This window comes from Enhydra lutris, unplaced genomic scaffold (assembly GCF_002288905.1).
Source record: "Enhydra lutris kenyoni isolate GAN:26980312 unplaced genomic scaffold, ASM228890v2 scaffoldscaffold85, whole genome shotgun sequence".
Classification (NCBI taxonomy): Eukaryota; Metazoa; Chordata; class Mammalia; order Carnivora; family Mustelidae; genus Enhydra; species Enhydra lutris.
In genome coordinates this window covers 7,122,485-7,140,464 of record NW_019154169.1, presented here as the reverse complement: position 1 = coordinate 7,140,464, position 17,980 = coordinate 7,122,485, and the positions used below count along the sequence as shown (strand labels likewise).

General features: G+C 57.4%; 1 protein-coding gene across 1 annotated transcript in view; it reads right to left on the bottom strand.

Moving 5' to 3' along the window:
* Window positions 1–3,687: 3,687 nt before the first annotated feature.
* Window positions 3,688–17,980, bottom strand: part of LOC111161521 (signal induced proliferation associated 1 like 3) — a 227,016-nt gene continuing 212,723 nt past the window's right edge. The window contains exons 17-22 of the mRNA XM_022525245.1: window positions 16,526–16,691; window positions 15,511–15,757; window positions 13,039–13,182; window positions 8,035–8,170; window positions 6,193–6,274; window positions 3,688–5,003 (exon numbers count right to left, since the gene is read on the bottom strand). Of these exons, the coding sequence (XP_022380953.1) occupies window positions 4,860–5,003; window positions 6,193–6,274; window positions 8,035–8,170; window positions 13,039–13,182; window positions 15,511–15,757; window positions 16,526–16,691 (919 nt within the window). The 3' untranslated portion in view covers window positions 3,688–4,859. The remainder of the gene's footprint in view (window positions 5,004–6,192; window positions 6,275–8,034; window positions 8,171–13,038; window positions 13,183–15,510; window positions 15,758–16,525; window positions 16,692–17,980) is intronic.

The window sequence follows — 17,980 nt, the reverse complement described above, 5'->3', positions numbered from 1 at the left end:
GGCCTGCCCTGGCTGGTGGGCGTTGGCTGGGGGGGCCGGGCGGCCCCTGCCCAGCGCCTGCTGGAATGAGAAGCACAGACTCTGCAACGGACTAGTTTTTCCTCCTTCCCCTGCTCCAGTTCCCCACCGGCCAGGCCGGGCTGCCCCCCTGCCACCCTCGCTGGCCATTTTGGGGGTAGCGAGGGGGCGTGGTTGTTTCTTGTGGTTGTGTGTGTTTGTTGTTCGGGTTTAAAAAAAAGGGAAATTGAGACTGCAAGTGGGGGAGGTGGTGGGCTTGGGGGTCTCCCCCAATCCAGGCATGCCCCCCCCTTGTAAACGAGTCTCCTTTATTGCCTGCCTCTGCTGTGAATTAACTTGTTCTGTGTATTAAACTGGGCCTGACCCCTCTGCCCACGACTGCCTCGTTCTCTAGGCTGAACTGGGGGGCATCGCCAGGAAGGGGAGATGGGGGCCTTGCTGAGGGAGAACTGACCGAGATGAACAGCTGGAGCTGGTCCGACCTCCCTCTCCCTCCATCTCCCCCCCTTTGCACCCCGCCTTTCTCTGGCTTTGTCCCAGCTCCTCCCAGCCTCGCGGGAAAGGAGAGGGGGGATGGGGTGGAGGGGGCTCCCACCCAGCCAGCTGTGGTTGCCCTGGCAACGGACTGCTGCAGCTGCGGCAAGCAGCAGTGAGGGGGGAGGCAGGAGCTGGAGCCTGGGGGGAAGGGATGGAAAGATGAAGAGGCCACTCTCCCCAGCTAGGGTAGGGGGTGGGGGTGCCAGGAGCACCTCCTCCTAATCTACCCGACCTTACCTGGGTCCCCCATCCCAGGGATGTTGGGAGGGAGGCAGATTTGGGCCAGGCGGGATGAGGAGAGAACCAGGACACCGAGAGATCAAGAGAGAGACAGAGAGCCACACATTTATAGACAATCGGAACAAGAGCAGAAGAGGGAAGAAACAGATTTGGAGAGAGAGGAAGATGAGCGAGCCACAGGAGTGACGGGGGGAAGAGAACAGAAGAAAGATGGAGATTCAGTGGGAGAGGAAATAATAGTAAGAAGAAATAGCAGACACATCAGGGAGAGACAGAAGGAGGAAGTCGAGAGTGATCTGAAGAAGCAGGAGAGATTCAAGGAGGGGAGGCAGAGAACCCCGGCACATAAATTAGGAGACAGAATAAGAGGGAACCACATTTGGGGAGAGAGAGACAGAATCCGGGGACAGGTAGAGTCCAAGGACAATGACACTGAGATGAGACTTCAGGGGAGAGGAAAAAGAATTTAGGGGACAGTAGAGAAATGTGGAGAGAGCCAAAGGTATGAAGGGCTTCAGAGGTTGGCTGGGGACTGAGCCAGGGGTGATGGGCGGGAGACTGGGGGAGGGTCCAAGAGGGCACCCGCTGGAGAGATGGGGACGTGGCCGGGGAAGTTGAAAACTGGGGCAAGATGGGGAAGGGACCAGCAGGGCACAGTGTGGGTGCGAGTTGCGGGGCGTTGGACGTTGGTGTGTGTCACAAGCGCCAGGAGAGGATGTGAGAACAGCTTGTTCCACCATTCCCATGCTGGGTGGGGGGGGGGGGGGGGGGGCACGGGGAGAAGATGGGGCCTCAAGGAGGGTGGAGACTGGGAGAGTGTCTGGAACACTCTAGAATTTTTAGGAGATGTGGAAATAGCTGGTCCACCTCCTCTGGAAAAAGGATATATACCAGTTTTGGAAAAAGATATTCTTTGGTGGGGGGGAGGGGAGAGGCTGAGTCAGAGAAGCATCAGGTTTTAGCTCAGAGATGAAGGCTCAGTGACAGGTAAGGGGTGAGGTGGGCCAGGAAGACTTAGCCACCTGGCCAGCCAGCCCTATCACGAGGCTGGACTGCTTCTTGGATCCGGACTTCCCACAAGAGGCTATACCTTAGATTTTCACGTGGAATTATAAGATTTAGAAAATCAGTGAGACCCTGATCCTCAGGTCAAACTGCAAGTGTTTCAACAGGGTAGCTGCGGAGCTGGGCCGGGAGAGCCCCTAGAGGGAGGTTTGGCCCAGGGGCGAAGTTACGGGGTACCCCCCCCCCATTCTGTCCCCCCCCCCCCCCCCCCCGCCAACAGCCCTCCCCCCCACCCCGGCCTGGAAGCAGAGGCTGATTTGCACCCAAAACCACCAACCAGATGACAGGCAGTGGGAGGCCTCCTCCCACCGAGGAGGGCGTGGATATGCAAATAAGCCAGCGCCGGGAGGGTGTGGCCTGGGGAGGCCGCAGCCAAAGGAGGCAGGGGCCCCTTGGCTCGGAGTCCCGCTGCAAAGGATTTACCGAGCTGGAAATCCGGCTGTCTATACAACCTCCACATTTTTAAAAGTTTGACCACTAAATCTAAAACCGGCACACTCCGTGGGCATGGTCTGGCTTTCTGGCCGCTAGAAATGATTTCCTTGGTGCAAACTCTCCCTTTCTTCAACTTAAGTACTTTTTACCTTCTGAGCGCTGGATTCCTGTCATTTGGGTTTCAAGGAAAGGAAGTCTGCAAGGCTGGTGCTGAGGGAAGAGTGTGTGTGTGTGTGTGTGTGTGTGCGTGTGTGTGTGTGTGTGAGAGAGAGAGAGAGAGAGAGAGAGAGCACGAGCCTGCAGAGAGCGAGCGTGCGTTTGGGACAAGTGGGACAGGAGGAGGGGGCTGATGGTGGACCACACCCTCCCATCAGTGACTCCAGGCAGCTGCCCATCTAGTGAACACACAAGCCAGTTCTATGAAACATTTATTTCCTTTGAAACCTCCAGAAACATGCCAGAAAATCTCAAGACCGGGATAGGAAAAAAAAAAAAAAAAAAAAAAAAAAAGACAAAAAAGAAAAAAAAAGCCAAATGAAACAAATCAACATATGAAAAAAAAAAAACAAAACAAAACCCTGCTATCTTCCAGCCTTCAGAGAGAACGCCAACCTCAAATTAAATAGATTTCTTTTGCAGAGATCCTTAAAAAAATAACAGAAAACAAAACCAAAAACAAAATCATAATTTACACTTGTCAATGTACATGATTAGGTCCCCAAAATGATTTGAATGATCTGAAGATACGGAGAACTTAAAAAAAGGGAGGGCAGCCTCCAGGTTAGGGTCTGAGGAAAGGACGGTGGAGTGGTCCTGGAGAACCCTTCCAAAAAGGGGGTGGGGAAGAGGGGCAGAGATATCACAGTAGTTGGCCAGGGCTGAAGACCAAGGGGGCCCCCCCCTTGCAGCGCTCTCCTCTCACTGTGCCGGTGAGGGGCGGGAGATGGCAGATCTGAGGGTTTCTAAGGGGCTGACGCTGCTGGGGTCAGAGGGTGATCACAAGGAGACAAGAGTGCCCTTTCCTCTTGCCCCTGCTGGCCCACCCTGGCATCTCTCCGAGCGCCTGTGTCCTGTGCGGTTCCCACAGCCCCCTTCCCTGAGGTTTCTGGCCCCAAAGAGAAAGTGGTGGGGTCTCTAGACCAGGGTTGGGCCACCTGGTGCTGGCTTCCAGCCCAGAGAGTGCTGCCTGGAGAGGGGCCAACTCCCCCTGCCTGGGGCCTCCCCGAAGAGGAAAGCCCACCAGCCTGCTCCCCCTGACTGTGCCTGGATCTCTCGGGAGTCCTCCCACCGAGTCCCAGCCAGTAGGGGACACACCTTGATCCTCAGCTTGAGGTTGGGGGGAAATCCACAGACTGTGGCCGTCCACACTTGTTCTGGCGCAACTCCACATGAAAAAATAAATATATATATATATCTCTTTTTTGTTTTTAAAGGAAAAAAAAGAAACTCTGTTTCCTGGGTGAACAGCATAGTACCGCTCTGGCATGGCTGCCTGGCAAGCTGCCCCTTATTGCCTTTAGAGAACCAGCGTCCCGTGGGGGTTCACACGGCAAAGTACTCCCCCGGGGAGCACAGTGAGGGTGTCCAGACGTCCGCCGCTCGCTCGCTTGTGAAGGGAAAACAAAACCAGAGAGGAGATGAAGGCTGTTTTCTCTCCAGCCCTGACGTCAGGGCTGCGTGGAGCCCTTCCTGGTGCCCAGAAGAGGCCCAGGGCTGTGCGGTGGGAGTGGGCGTGACGGGGAGGAGAGATGGGGCTTTGCGGCCTGGGGCCTGGGCAGGAGCTGGAAGGTGGAGGGGCCCAGGCCCAGGCGCTATGGCCTCTGGCGGTTGAGGGGCTGATAGAAAAAAGACTGTAGAAACTGTCCCGAGTGTGCAAATAGTTTCCCCTCAGAGACGCTGACTCTGGATGCTGGGGCTTCTTCTCTCCATCCTGGGGTCCCAAGAAAAGAAATGAAACTCGAAGAAAGTGCTCCTGGCGGCTTTTTGGAAGAATACGGTTGGAAGGGGTTCATGTCCGTGCTTTCTGGAGCGAGCGCACCGGGACTGAGAGTCCTGGCCGCTGTCCACACAGGCCCTCCTCTCTGGGGCCTGGGGGAAGCTCAGGCCAGCCTCACACTGATTTCTCATGCAGGGGTTCGGCCCCACAAGCCCAAACTCTTGTTGTATGCAGTGAAGAAAGCTGGTTTGTGGACTCCTGGAGCTGTGGGGTTTGGAGACACACGCCAGCCCTCCCTCTCTCCCCTTCCTCCAGCTTCTGATGGCTTGGTCCCAGGAAGAGGCTAGATGGCCCCCGGAAGCCGGGGTGGGCATGGTCCAGTGTCCAGGGACCAGAGCTGGGCAGTTCAGACGGTGGGCCTGAGACCGGGTCACCTTGTGGGGCCAGAAGACCCCGAGAAGATGGCAGCGCACAGCCCCAGTGAGGCCTACTGCCGCCCACGGTCTCCGTGTCCATGAGGAGGGCAGTGGGGCCCTGGCTGGGTCATCTCGGTCACGCCCACAACTGGGGAGCGAGCTGAGGGAGATGGGAGAGTGGGAGCCCGCAGCTGCCCGGCCAGGAAGCCGCCTCAGAGCTCCTTCTTCTCTCTGCAGAAGATCTCGGCAAACTTGCGCAGCTGCTCGCTGGCGGCCTGCGACTCCTCCTGCAGGCGCTGGTTGTTCTGTCGCAGGCTGGCCACTTCCGACTGCAGCACTGCCTTGTCCTGCTTCTCCTGTGGGGCGGGGCTGGTGTCAGCAGGTGGGCAACACCGGGCGCCAGGTTCAAATCCTGGCTCGGCAGCTAAGCGAACCTGGGCAAATCACCTCATCTCTCTGGACCATCCCCCTCAACTCTTAGGACACAGACCTCACTGTGATCATGATCACCTCAGTTTACCCTCATGGCCACCCACAGACTTGGGGACTGTTGTCGGCCTCAGGTTCCTGGAAAAGGAGACCCAGCCTTGCACAGCAGGCGGGGAGCTGGGATGTGGACGGACGCGGGCTGCCTGTATGGGCTCCATTGGCCCTTTGGAGATGCCCTTCCAGGCTCCATGACACCCCAAGGCAGCCGACTTGTCCCACATCACGCAGTATTACATGCGGGGACTGGAACCCGGGCCCCTCGGATTCCTGCGCTCAAGACTCGCACAGTATATTCTGCCCCCTTTTTGTCTTTTACCCAAAAATATATGAAGTACCAAGTAGAAGTCCTCTGCCCTTACTTCTTTCCTCCTTCTGCAGCCTGGAGATAAGGACAAGGAACAATCTGGAAGGGTGCCGTCTAGGTAATGCTCTGACCCACAGACATTAAACTTTTTTTTTTTTTTTTAAGTATGATGATGTTCTAGACAAGTGTCCTGCACCTTGCCTGGTTTCTGCTTGAGCGACTAGACTTCTTTTGTATGTCAGTAAATATCCAGATAATCGGCTGCAGAATATTCCCCGGCACGGCGTCTTGTCCTTTACATAACTGCACTCCTGGGGAGGGACGGCTGCACTGATGCCAAAGTTCTATTGCCAACAGAGCAGCAGCAAGCATCCCTGCTCACCGATCTCTGTCCCCATGCCTGGAATTCTGCTGGACACATTCCCACAAGCAGAATTACGGGATCGACAAGATACACGATCACATTTTTTTGTTTAAATAAATACTGTCCAACTGCCCTCTGAAAAGGTTGAGCCAATTTGTTCTTCCTCCAAGAATTTAGGAGAGTTCTCTCCATGTGTTTACCAAACTTTGGTATTGTCACTTTCTACTCTTTGCTCTTGACTACATTCAAAGCTGGGTGGTCTCCCCAAGAGTGGGCAGGGTGGTGGGTAGTGGACAGGAGCGCCCGCCTTGCTGCCCGCCACCGCCGAGGGTGTGGGAAACGGAATAGCCCAGCGCCGGGCTGAGGGCTGGCTGCCTGGCGGCCTTACCTTCTGGAGGTCGGTGTGTAGCTGCTTCAGCATGACCTCCAGCTGGTACACCTTGCCTGTCAGGTCCAGGGGAGGCTCCTCGCTGGAAGGACAAGGGATAGGGTGAGACTCAAGGCCCCCTCAGGCCCCGGGGAGGGTTCCAGACCCACAGCTGGGAGGAACACGGAGGCCAGGACCCTCTGGTCCCTGAAGTTCTGGAGAGCCCTGTCCTTGTTGGGGTCCTGAGAGGGACCTGGAGGAGGAGCTCTGAGGGGAGCTTGTAGCCAGCCCTCCTCCCTGCCATGCCACCCAGAGAGGGGCCATCTGTGGATGTGGACGGGGGCTGTGGCCGCCTGTGGAAGGCTGTGTGTGTGCCCCCAGGCACAGGCCACGCGTGTATTTCTGGGAGAAATTCCTCCCGGTGTGAGCGCCTCACATGGCATAACACAAGCGGACCACCCGGCGGACCGAGCACTAGCGGACCTGGGCCCTGCATCCGCAATGGGCACCAGGACAGGAGGGCCTGCCCTTGGGGACAATAAAGAACACCGACAACGCTGCCCTTCCAGAGAGTCTGCCCTGCTCTGGGCACAGTCTCAGTGTAACACAGCTCCTGGCCCGATGTGGTCTGGGAGGTCACCGTGTCCTTACTACCCCTGACCCCCACCACAGAGCGGGGAGCCCAGCCTGTGGCTCCTCCTCTGTGCAGCTCCCCAGCCCTGGCCTGCAGGGCCCCTGAAGAGGACAGGGGCAGCTCAATCCCTCCGGAGGGCTCCATGAGGCACAGTGGGGGTGCCGGGGAGAGGGTGGGCTGCAGCAGACCAGAAGGGAGAGAGAGGGGAGTGGACTCAGCCCACCTGCCTTCCTGCCACTTCTGCCCCCTCCCTGGTCCTGGATCCTGGGGGCCTGCAGCTGCAGGGGAGGTGGGAGGCAGGTGGGAAAGGGTCACCAGCTCAGGGGTGAAGGGAATGCAGGTGCTCGTCCAGAGGCCACGGTCCTGCCACTCCCGCACCCAGCCCGTTCCTCCCCCTGCAGCAGCCCGGTCTGCAGCCGCCTCCTCCCTGTGATCATAGTTGGGCCACATCTCTGGTACAGGCTGAGTTCTAAAGCCAGTGAAAGAGGGGTGTGAACAAGAGTTAAAAAAAAAAAAAAAAAGAGAAAAACCAAGAAGAGCTGAAATTTCTCTCGAAAACCCCTTCATCTCGTGCTGATGTGCACGAAAGCCCGCATGGCGAGGAGTGCACGTGAGTGTGAAGAGTGCTGCTTAAGTCCCCGGACTTGCAAACACGCCCTTTCCACCCGGTCTCCCTCTTTTTAACTGTTTTTCCAGCCAAGTGAGTGCAGTCAGATATGCGGCACTAAACGTGAGAGGACAGTGAGATCGGTCTCCTCCTCCCTCCCCAGGAAGCCTCGGGAGGGCAGGGCTAGGGCCTCAGTCCCCGCTGGGTCCACAGAGAGCCCTGGGGAGAGGTGCCCATCTGCATAGTTCAGGAATTCTGTGTGTAGAGAAGACCCAGGGGCAGACAGAGGGGAGATGAAAGCCAGGGAGGAAGGGACCAGGGTGGGGTGCAGGGCGGGGCACCGCTTAGACTTTCATGACTTAGAAGCAAACTGATGGTATTGATTACAGTGTAGTCTCCATCCATGGGGCTGGGGCTAACCTGGGCCCGGTCAGCACTGTGTCCCGGTGCTTGGATTACTCCCCAGTCGGTCAGGAGAGAAGAGCAGATGCCCCCACCCTGCTAATGCCAGAGGAAGAGGGGGAAAAGGGGGCAGTAGCTGCCTCTCACCAGCATGCTGGGCAGGGTCTGGGTTGTAGGGACCCAGGTTGCCAGCCTCCACGTGTTCCCAGGGAAACCTCACCTCATGGTAGGGGTGGTCCTGGGGGTGGGGGGCCCCCTCTCCAGGCTCAGGTGGCTGTGGACAGGACTGTGTGCAGGTGGGACCTCCGGGCTCAGAGCTGGGTCGTTGAGGGAGAAAAGTGAGACGGCTCTTTGCACTGCCCAGGAGAGAGAGGGAAAAGAGGTCAGCAGGGCTCCCCGTTCTTCTGCCCCCAGTACCCCCACCCCACTGACTAACCACCTTTCCCCCATCACACACACCTCCCAGCCAAACCACTCTGACGTTCCCAATCATTCTGTTTGATCACACAGGCATTTAGGATGGGTTCCTACCCCAAAACCCAATCAAGTGACTCCCAAGAAATCCCATCCTGACTCTGAGCAAGCTTTTAGAGCCAATGACCGGTTTAGACCAAATGCAAGGGATAGGGAACAAGTTAAATGACAGCGTAAGAGAGTAACCACCCAAACTCGGCATGAACGACCTGGTTCCACCAACAAGTAAACGGCATGAAAAAAGCAGAGTTGAGGCGGGGCGGCGGGGAGGTGTTTGCACTGTGATTTTAAGAAGGTTTGTGAAGTTTCAAAAGCGAAAAGCAAAGCAAGACAGGGGATACCATGCATACTGAAGAGAGAAAAGAAACCCCCTGGTTGTTGAAGCTGATTCTGGGGTCCCTTCCTAGACTCGCCTTGGGGACAGGGCCCAGGCACCTGCATTTTAAAACAGGGACGGGGAGGTGATCTTTCTGTGAGGGTAGGAGTCAATGAGCCAGGGACAGTGAAGTGCGTGGGTACAGAAAACCAGGGGCTGGGTCCCTGCATGCCCCTTGGACAGAGGTGCCACCAGGAGCTCAGGGCACAAGCTGGACACTGGCAAAGGCAGGCCCCCGATTCAAGTTCTGACATTTTAAAAAAGTTTTTATTTTATGTTTTTTAAAGATTTTAAAATTTATTTGAGAGAGACTGAGAGAACAAGAAAACACGAGTGGAAGGAGAGGGAGAGAGAAGCAGGCTCCCTGCTGAGCAGGGAGCCCGATGTGGGGCTCGATCCGAGGACTCTGGGACCATGACCTGAGCCGAAGGCAGATGCTTAACCCACTGAGCCACCCAGGCGGCCCAGATGCTGATGTGTCTTACTACCACCAATGGTGACCTTGCTCCCTTGGCTAAGGTGCTGTCCACCAGCTTTCTCCACTGTGATGTTACGACTGTTCCTTTCCAAAAGTCACTTTGTTAGGAGCAAGACGCCGAGGCCAGCCCACTCCCAACAGTGAGGGGAATAAAGCCTCCCCTCCTGGAAGGCCAAGTATGAAAGCACTTGGGGACTGCACAGTCATTCATAAATATTTGGGGTAGATGCTTCGAGGCTACACAAACACCCTGCTTCTGCATAAAGTCTCCCCACTAATTTTAGCAATCATCACTCATTACTGTGCTATTTTAACGATGCCTTTCTGTCTTCCTCATTCCTTCTCAATTAACTAGGATCCTCTTATAAGGACGAGCTATCATATAGCTGTCTGTTTCGTTACCTGCTTACGTGAGTATGGACAAGTGGACATTTACTCTAGTCTTTGGGTCAGCATCCAGTACTGCTCGTATTTATTATGTGGTTCGACTGCTCTGACTTTGGCCATCGGGAAGCTCTTCAGGATGGCTCCTGTGGTTCCCACCCCCCCACCACACCCTTGTTAAAGCATTTCCTTACTTCCTAGCCCCATAAGATGGGATCCCCTTTACTTTTTTTTTTTCTGAAAGATTCTGAAGTAAACCCCAGATATCTCTGTAGTTCACCCGTAGAAGCTTCCCTAGGCCACAGCTACCATGCCACAGACAGACCTGCCAAAGTGGACAGTTCCTTTAGTCTTTTCCATTTGTTTGAGTCCCATAGGATAATGCACACACGGTCCCCAACCAAGTTCACAGGCTGCTAAAACCACCCTGAGTCCATTCCGCGGCCGGCCCCCTTCCCGCCAGCCTTCCTTCCTGCTCCGCAGGGGAAGTAGCTGCCGCTGTGGCATCAGTGTTTCCTTCCAGGCTTTTTGGCTACAGCATCCCACATCACCCATTACCTAACCTTCCGTGTGGCTGCTGGGGTTCATTTAATTTCACAGAGGAGGGGGAGAAATCTCCCCGGGGGGCCCTGATACACCAACCGGCTCCCCCAGCTTCTCTCAGTGGTGCTGGCTCCTCAGGCAAGGGTGGGGGAGTGGCTGTGGGGGAGGGGGCTTGGGCTGCCCCAGCCCCTCCCAGAAGCCCACAGCTGGGGCTGTGTCTGGACAGACAATAGGACAGCAGCTGGCAGCATCTGGGTCTTCAGGGAATGCCCACAGCCTCCCCATTGCTTCCCACAGACCAGTGGTCTTGGCCGCAGGAGGCCTGGACACCCGTGGGGAGAGAGGAGGTGGCCCCACCACCTGGCATCCCTTCTGGGACCCACCCCCACAATCCTCATGCACCTCCATCAGATAAAGAGCGGCTCAGGGAACCCAGGGAGTGAGAGCCCCCGAGGACCCTGGGGAGACCCAGAAAGTCCAACTGATAAAGGCCCTCAGATTCTCTTCCTGGATCCTGAACCTGGTTTGAAAACCCAAATGTCCTTAGGGACGTGCATAAGTGTTCGTTCGTAAGTGTGGTCAGTCTGTGCAAACCCATCAATACTCACGACTGCCCTACGGTAGGAGCATCACCTTGACGTGAGCAAACTAAGGCAGAAGAGGCCAACCACTCGTCACCCGGCTCATCAGCGGCGAAGAGGGGCTCTGCTTTCCCTTTTAACCACACCTGACCCTTCCTCTCTTGGGAGACTAGGATGCCTTCACTTGTCCCATCCTGTGCTGGCCCCACTCCTTCCCCTCCCTCCCCAAGTCCTGGACCCAAGTGACATTCAGCCTCACACTGCCTGTGACTTGTAAGGGGACGTGTAGTCCTTGGGGCCAGCAGCATCGAGTCTACGGCACCAATGAACTAACGGGTAAAAAAACAAACCAGCTCCCTTTCTGTCCCCCAAGTCACCCCCGCTTTCCCACTGTGGCCGCTCAGGTCGTGGATAAGAGGCGAGGTCTGCCCACACCCTCACCAGGCTGGACGCACACGGGGTGATGGCCGACTGGGTCACACTTGGAGGAAAGGCCTTCCTGCGCCAAGACTCCTGAGACGCTTGGGGATAAAGGGCACGTGTGCGGTCCGTCTGGCAGCACGGGGCCCTGCACCCTTCCCCTGCTCACCCACGGGGTCACCCAACTCTGTCTCTGCAGCTCTGAGGTGAAAAACTGCAGCTCGGTGAGTTACGATCTGAGTTCATCTCAATGAGGAGAGCGCGAGCACATGTACCCGAGTGTAAGGGCATCTGAGTTTCCTGTTCTGCAACTGATCTGCTTCCTCTGCCCATCTTTCTGGAGGGCCGTTCAGGCCTGGGTTCGATTCCTCACCCTGTGTGCCCTTGGCCAGTTCGGGGACTCTCTACTCCAAGCCTCGGTTTCCTCATCTGTGAACGGGAATCCTCACATATCCCAGAGACCAGAGCTTAGAAAGTGATTCTGGAAGGCGGCAGAAGGCTGGCTCTGTGGAGATACTCTGTAATGTCACTGTGGCCATATCACCTCCTCCTACAAGTGCTGCGGAGCAACCCTCTCCTCCACCATGGAGGAGGGTCAAAAGGGTCTGAAGGGTCAAGTTCACCTGCAGTATCGGGCCCCTGCTGGCAGCCACTCCCCAGCTGGGGGTTCTGAGCCTAAGGTGGGGGTAGAGCAGAGGCCTGGCCTGGTGTTCTCAGACCGCTCTCTCTCCCACCCTGCCTTCACCCTGTGACCAGGAGAGGCTGCAGGAGAGGACGGGAGCGACCAAAGGAGCAGACACAGAGGGACGCTTCCTCCAGGCCACCTGCTAGATAGAAGTGGACTGGCCCAAACACGGAAATAGGAAGGGTCTGGTTTAAGGGATCCTGCTCTCAGCCAGACCCATGCTGGGCGCCCAGCAGTGACCAAGATGGCCCTGGGTCCTGCCCTCCTAGTCCAGTGGAGAAGACAGTGGCCCTGAGGGGTCAGGGCTGGGGGAGCCCAGAGCAGGTGTCAAATCCATATTAGGAGCTATCAGGAAGGGCTTCCTGAAGGAAGGACAGCAAAACTATCATCTAAAAGATGAAAAAATGAGCCAGAAGACTAAGTTCACGTTGGTCAGGAATTACCAAAGGTCCCATTTTACAGATGAGGAACTAATGCTTATAAAGATAAAGATGCTTGCCCAAGGTCACAGGGGAAGGAAAGGGCAGAGCACTAGCTATCCCTCATTACCGGTTTTCCCTTTTTCCATAAGAACAAATCCCAAATGTTTGTCGGCGTATGGCCTCATGTCTCAGCCTGCTCTGGAGCTATTAGGCATGGCTGTGTGCGACGCTCTGGCCCACGGGAAGTAAGTGTAAGGGGAGGGTCAGGCTTGGGGATGTGTCCGCTCTCCTGCTGCTCAGAGTTGGACATGGTGGCCTGCGTTCCAGCATCCATCTCGGACCATGAGGGCAAGGCCCCCGGAAATGGCAGAGCAGAGGGCACAAGGAGCCTGCCCCCCGTACAAGGAAGCATTTGTGGAAGTGCCCCCCAGCCCCAGCCACCCACCCCAGGAATTTTCACCGGCATCAAACAGGTTTAAGTCATTGTTGACTTGGGTTTTCCGCCGCTTGCAGCCAAAGCAAACCTAAATAGTTTGGAGGATGACAAGTTTGCCCTGTGATGTGGTATCAGGTGCCCTCTGTTGAGGGCCTGTTCTGTGCCTGACGTGTTTCACACTCAGTGGTGTTTCATGTGACCCTCACTGCGGCCCCAGGCACATTCCTATGTTCCGTAGGTCAGACAGACAAATACGCTTGCCCAGGACTGCACAGTGAGCAAGAGACAGGGCAGGATGTGAACGTGCTCCCCCTAACTCTGGATCCTGCGTGTACCCCACTTCAAAGCCCCAGGGCCCCACACGGATCCTTCTTGGACAGGGCAGCAGGGGAGGGATCGGGCCAGGCTGGGGGGAAGGCGCCTACCTTCGTAGGCCTTGGCCGCGTTCACCAGGCTGGACCACTCGAGGCCCGCGGCTGTGTCAGGCAGGGGCATCATCCCGGGGTCGAGGCGCCGCAGTGGCCGGTCCCGCCCGTCGGCCAGCGAGAGCTCCGAGGCAGAGATGGTGGCTGGGTAGGAAGAAGGGACATGGGAGGATGACAATGTGAAGGAAACAGAGACGTTCACCCATTCTCTTTCACCTTCTGTGTAGCTCTACAGTGCTGTATCAGTGTTCTAACAGCGCACACGATTAATATATTACGCTCATTAGAAGCTGCTGAATGCCGGCAGGTAAGGGGGTGGGAGTGTCAGGTGTTTATGGGGGTGGGGACGGAGGGAGAGGGACAGAGCAATGGGAGGTGAAGTCAGAGGTGACAGGGCTGGACTGTGTGGGACCTCGTAGGTCAGGAGGACTTTGTCCTTCACTCTGTGTGGGACGGAGCCACAGGCTGGCTCTGGGCGCGGGGTGGGGGGTGTGGAGGGGGACACACACAGACACGCGACCAGATGTAGGTGCTCCCATGCTCCCCAGCTGCCTGTGGAGGCCAGACCGCGTGGGGGTGGAGAGCAGGGAGGTGGTGGGGGGCTGCCCAGGACAGGCCTGTGTGAGGCTAGGGGGGTCGGGGAGGCAGGAACAAATGGCAGGTCTTGGAATGATTCTGTACGTGCAACCCAACGTACTTCCAGAAGCGGGAGGTTAGCGTGGGCCAGAGAGAAGGGTGCACAGTGACTTCAGGATCCTGAAGCCGGCCCTGAGCTGGGGAGGGGGGTGGGCCCCAAGTTTGTTTCTGGAGGAGGCAGTACCATCCCGCAGACACAAGTCCGGGTCATCAGTGTGTGGTCAGTGTCTGGTAGTGATAGGGGCACCGCGGAGAGACCTGCTGGGTCCCTGTATGGAGGGTGGGGCAGAGAAAGAGGCCCCCGAAGTCTCTGGGTGTTGGGAGTGATGGTGGCAGCAGCTGCGTTTGCTGCAGCCATCGGCCAAGTCCCGTGTGTTGGGCAGAGGCCCCAGGCTTCAGCTTGCTGATGCTTCACAGCTGCCAAAGGGGAGGGGACAGAGGACAGCAGCAGAGCTCAGGGAGGTCAGGAGGTGACTCAGGCGGGGAAGGCAGGACCCAACCATGCTGGGCATGCTACGGGGACCATCTCACAGCCTCACCTCCAAGTAGCCGGGACGGAGGTGCTGTGATGTCCCCCGTGTTGTGGAGGGGGAACCGAGGCTCAGAGCGAGATGCCTGGCTCGTGTTCACACTTGCTGGCAGGGGCACCTCTTGAAGCCCAGCTCTGCCAGGCTTTGGGGTTCAGTAGGTCCCGTTAATGCTTGGTCCTAACCCAGTCACCAGTCCCGAGATGCAGGTGTGACTTGCGGTAGGGTTAAAATGCTTGCTTCAGATGCAATATGACAAGATACCAGATAACCAGCACTGTCCAGGGCTTACTGCACGTATCAGGGATCGCACTACGCGCCTCCCACGTATGAAGGCGTCTGCGTCTTGGTTTAGCGCGGTGAGGGGTAGGTGTGCCTTGAGCTGAGATGGGGGCGGAGTGGGAGCAGGCTCAGGGGCGTCTCCCACCTCCATGATACCGGACACGGGCCTCAGCCAGAATCCCTAGGCAGATACATCTCTGAAGTGGAGATCTGTCTGCATTGGAGGGCGCTGTGCAGGTGCTATTACACACCGGCCCCCCAAAAGGCCAGGCAGCACCCCGCAGTCATGCCAGGGACCTGCAATGAAGTCACGATCCCTCGCACCATGGGGGGTAGAGACAGACAATAGACAGTCCATGGCCATCTGGGTTGGGTTTTGCTGCTCGATGAGCCTGGCCCAGACTTCTGCATCGTCTCTCAGTTTTGGAGCCTTTGGGGGTAGTGAATAGGGATTGGGGGATGGGAGGAGGTGGGGGGCAAAGGCAGGGCCCACCCCCAGCCAGTGCACGGGCTTTGACGGGGCCTGTGTGCACTGTGCCCCCTTCGTGGGGGATGCTGGGTAAACAGTCGCTGGGTGAATAAAAGGACGGATGAGTCACACCCTTACACTTCCTCCTTCCAAGAGCTGGCAGACTTGGGGGGAATCAGGTAAGTAAATAAACATTTATGGAACCATCTGCTTAGTGTTGGAACGGGGAGCTGGGGGAGCAGTGAAGGGGAAGCCCGACTCTCAGGGTCCTCCTCTCTACAGCTGCAGGGGCTGACCACCCCCCTCTCCGGCCTCAGATGACTCCCATCTCTGGGGAGTCCAGGCTTCTAGCTAGGTGGCCACCAGGAGACCCCCCGATGCTCAGCTAACAACTCCCTTCTCTGTAGGTGACACCACCAGTACCCCCCAAAGCTCCAATGCACCCCAGCTCCCCACCTCAGCTGACACCTCCACTGACGACCTCTAGTGCAGACTGTCCCCCACTTCCCAATGCTGGCGAAGCCCCCCACCCACCGGCCCCAGCGCGCCTGGGCTCACATTTCTTCTCCGGGAAGCCATTGCCCGTGGCAGGGACGGTACTGGGGCTGCCGCCGCCGGGTGGGTGGGGGTGCTGGTGCTGGCGGCGGGCGGGCAGCGTGCTGGAGGGGAAGGCGCAGGTACTGGTGAAGAGCACGTCGCTGGGCAGGCCCGGCTCCAGGCCGGCAGAGCTGGCAAAGCTGGGCTCCCGCCGTCCGCTGCACAGGCTCTCATCGGACAAGGTCCGCTGCAGGCTCTTCTGTGGTGACTATTGGTGAGACAGGGACGGTCACACGGCATGGTTCTGGCCTGCCTCCCGGTCCCTGTCCTTACAGGTGCCACCGTGTCCCAGACAGCCATACATTTTACCCAACCAGCATCTTTCTCTGTCCCTTTCTGCTCAAAGCACCTCAAGTTTCCACTGGGGATGCTACCTCCTGCTCCAGGGGTTAGGGAAGGCGGGGTGACCTAAGCTGGACTAATGGTAGTCAGTCACTGGCAGGGGCCACTGGGGACAGCTCGGTTCCACAAGATCACAGCCAAGCCGGAGCAGGCCAGGACAAGAAGGAAGAGAAACACAGTGTCGAGGGACTATGGGAGCCTGATGGTTCCCCTGCCTTTGGGGAACAAGAGACTGAATTTCCCCTGGGAACCCCTCCCCCACTCTTGGTCCACGCAGTTTGGGTGGCTGGAGGCTGCTTCCACTCTGGGATCTGGGAGAGGGACACGAGAACCGATAAGAGCATCGCTTTCCAGTCACGTGAGCTACCCCAGCACGGAAGGAATCCCCCATATGCCTGGGATTTGGGCCCCTGGGATCTGGTCTCTGACCCCCATGACAACCTGACTCTGGGCTATAGCCACAGACACCAAATGGGGTGGGCTGCCACCGCTGCCGCAGGTGGGGGCCACAGGCAGGGGGAGGCCGGAGTGAGCACAGGCAGTGCTGTCCTCCTCCCTCGCCCTCCCATGACCACCTGCCCCCGCCCAATTGTGTGTGCAAGCACGCACGTGGTGGGGGGCGGCCTCCACATACCCCCGCATCTCTCTCCTGCTCGGGTGCCAGGTTGTCCATGATGATGAGTTTCTTCAGGTCGTCCTCAATGGTGGATTTGTAATTCTTCCGCGGGGAGCGGAGGTCTCGGAGGGATGCCCTCAACCGTGGCTGCCCAAAGACGTTTTTCGTATTAGTGTCCACCTGCCTGGAATGAGATGATCAGAGTCAGAGGGGCCTCAGGGAGGCTCATGCTGCTTCTCAAAGCGGTACTGACCCAAGAAGGCCAACTGCCCCCCCAGGGAAGGGGCCGCAGCCTTCTCCTCTTTACCGGCTGGAGTGAGCCAGAAAAGGGTTCACATTTATTCTGTCCACTCACTCATCCCTCAAGATGTCCTGGAAGCCTGCCTGTTCCAGGCGGGGGACACACAGCAGGGAACACGGAGCTGACCTCCAGTTACGGAGACCCACGAGGAACAGATGAACAGGAAGAGAGATCCCATAAGGTGAGGCAGAAAGAGGAATTCTGAAGAAAGATAATGCCAGGTAAATGGGGAGGGATCAGCTGGGATGGAGTGTGACTCTTCTGAGGGGGTGAGAATGGAGGGAGCCCACAGGGTAGAAGAGCACTGCATTCGGAGGGAAGCAGGGGCTGGGCTGGGAGGGGGTCAAGCTTGGTGAATGAGGGGAGGAACAGGCCTGTGGGCTGGTGGTGAGTGAGGACAGGGAGGGGATGACTGGTGCAAGGCAAGGTCTGGGGGTGGGGGGGGACACACCTCTCAGGGACTCATGAGCCACGAGAAGATGTGGGACTGCCTCCAGGAAGGAAGCCTCTGAGATTCTGAGCTGGTGAGTGTGAGGTCCTGACTTGTGTTGTAGAAGTCTCGCTCTGGTGGCCGGATAGAATAGCAACCCTTATGGAAGTAGGGCCAAGCATGTGGGGAGAGAGACTGTGAGAAAGTTCTTGCAGTTGTTCAGGTGCGATGAGGGTGGCCCAGACCAAGGCTTCCAACCGCAGGAGAGGGATGGGGTCTCAGGAGATCGCCCAGAGGGACAGACTCCTGGGGGTCAGGGTCCCACAGGTGAGTGCGGGGCCATGGACAGCAGACCTCTGGCCGAGTGCTCCAGGGTCTGTTGTCAGATGTCCGTAACTTGGGTTTCCTCCTCTGTCATGTGGGGAAAGAGGGTTCATGAATCTTGGGGTGGCCAGGAGGATCCAGAGACGAGGCACCTGAACCCCAGCCAGGGCCCTGGAGCCCCCTCACTGTCACTACCCCTGGGGCTCCCATTCCAGAAGCTGGTCTGTGAGCCCAGGGCACTCGGATCACCATTTTCTTCAGCACCCAAAGCCAACCCCATAATGCCTTCCAGAACACTATGCCACCTAAAAGCCATCGAGGCACAGCCTAGGGTTAAATGCAGGAGCCACAGAGGTGAACAGTTGCTGCTGTGGGACCGCAGACAGGTGGCCCCATCTCTGGGACCCTCTGGAGAACG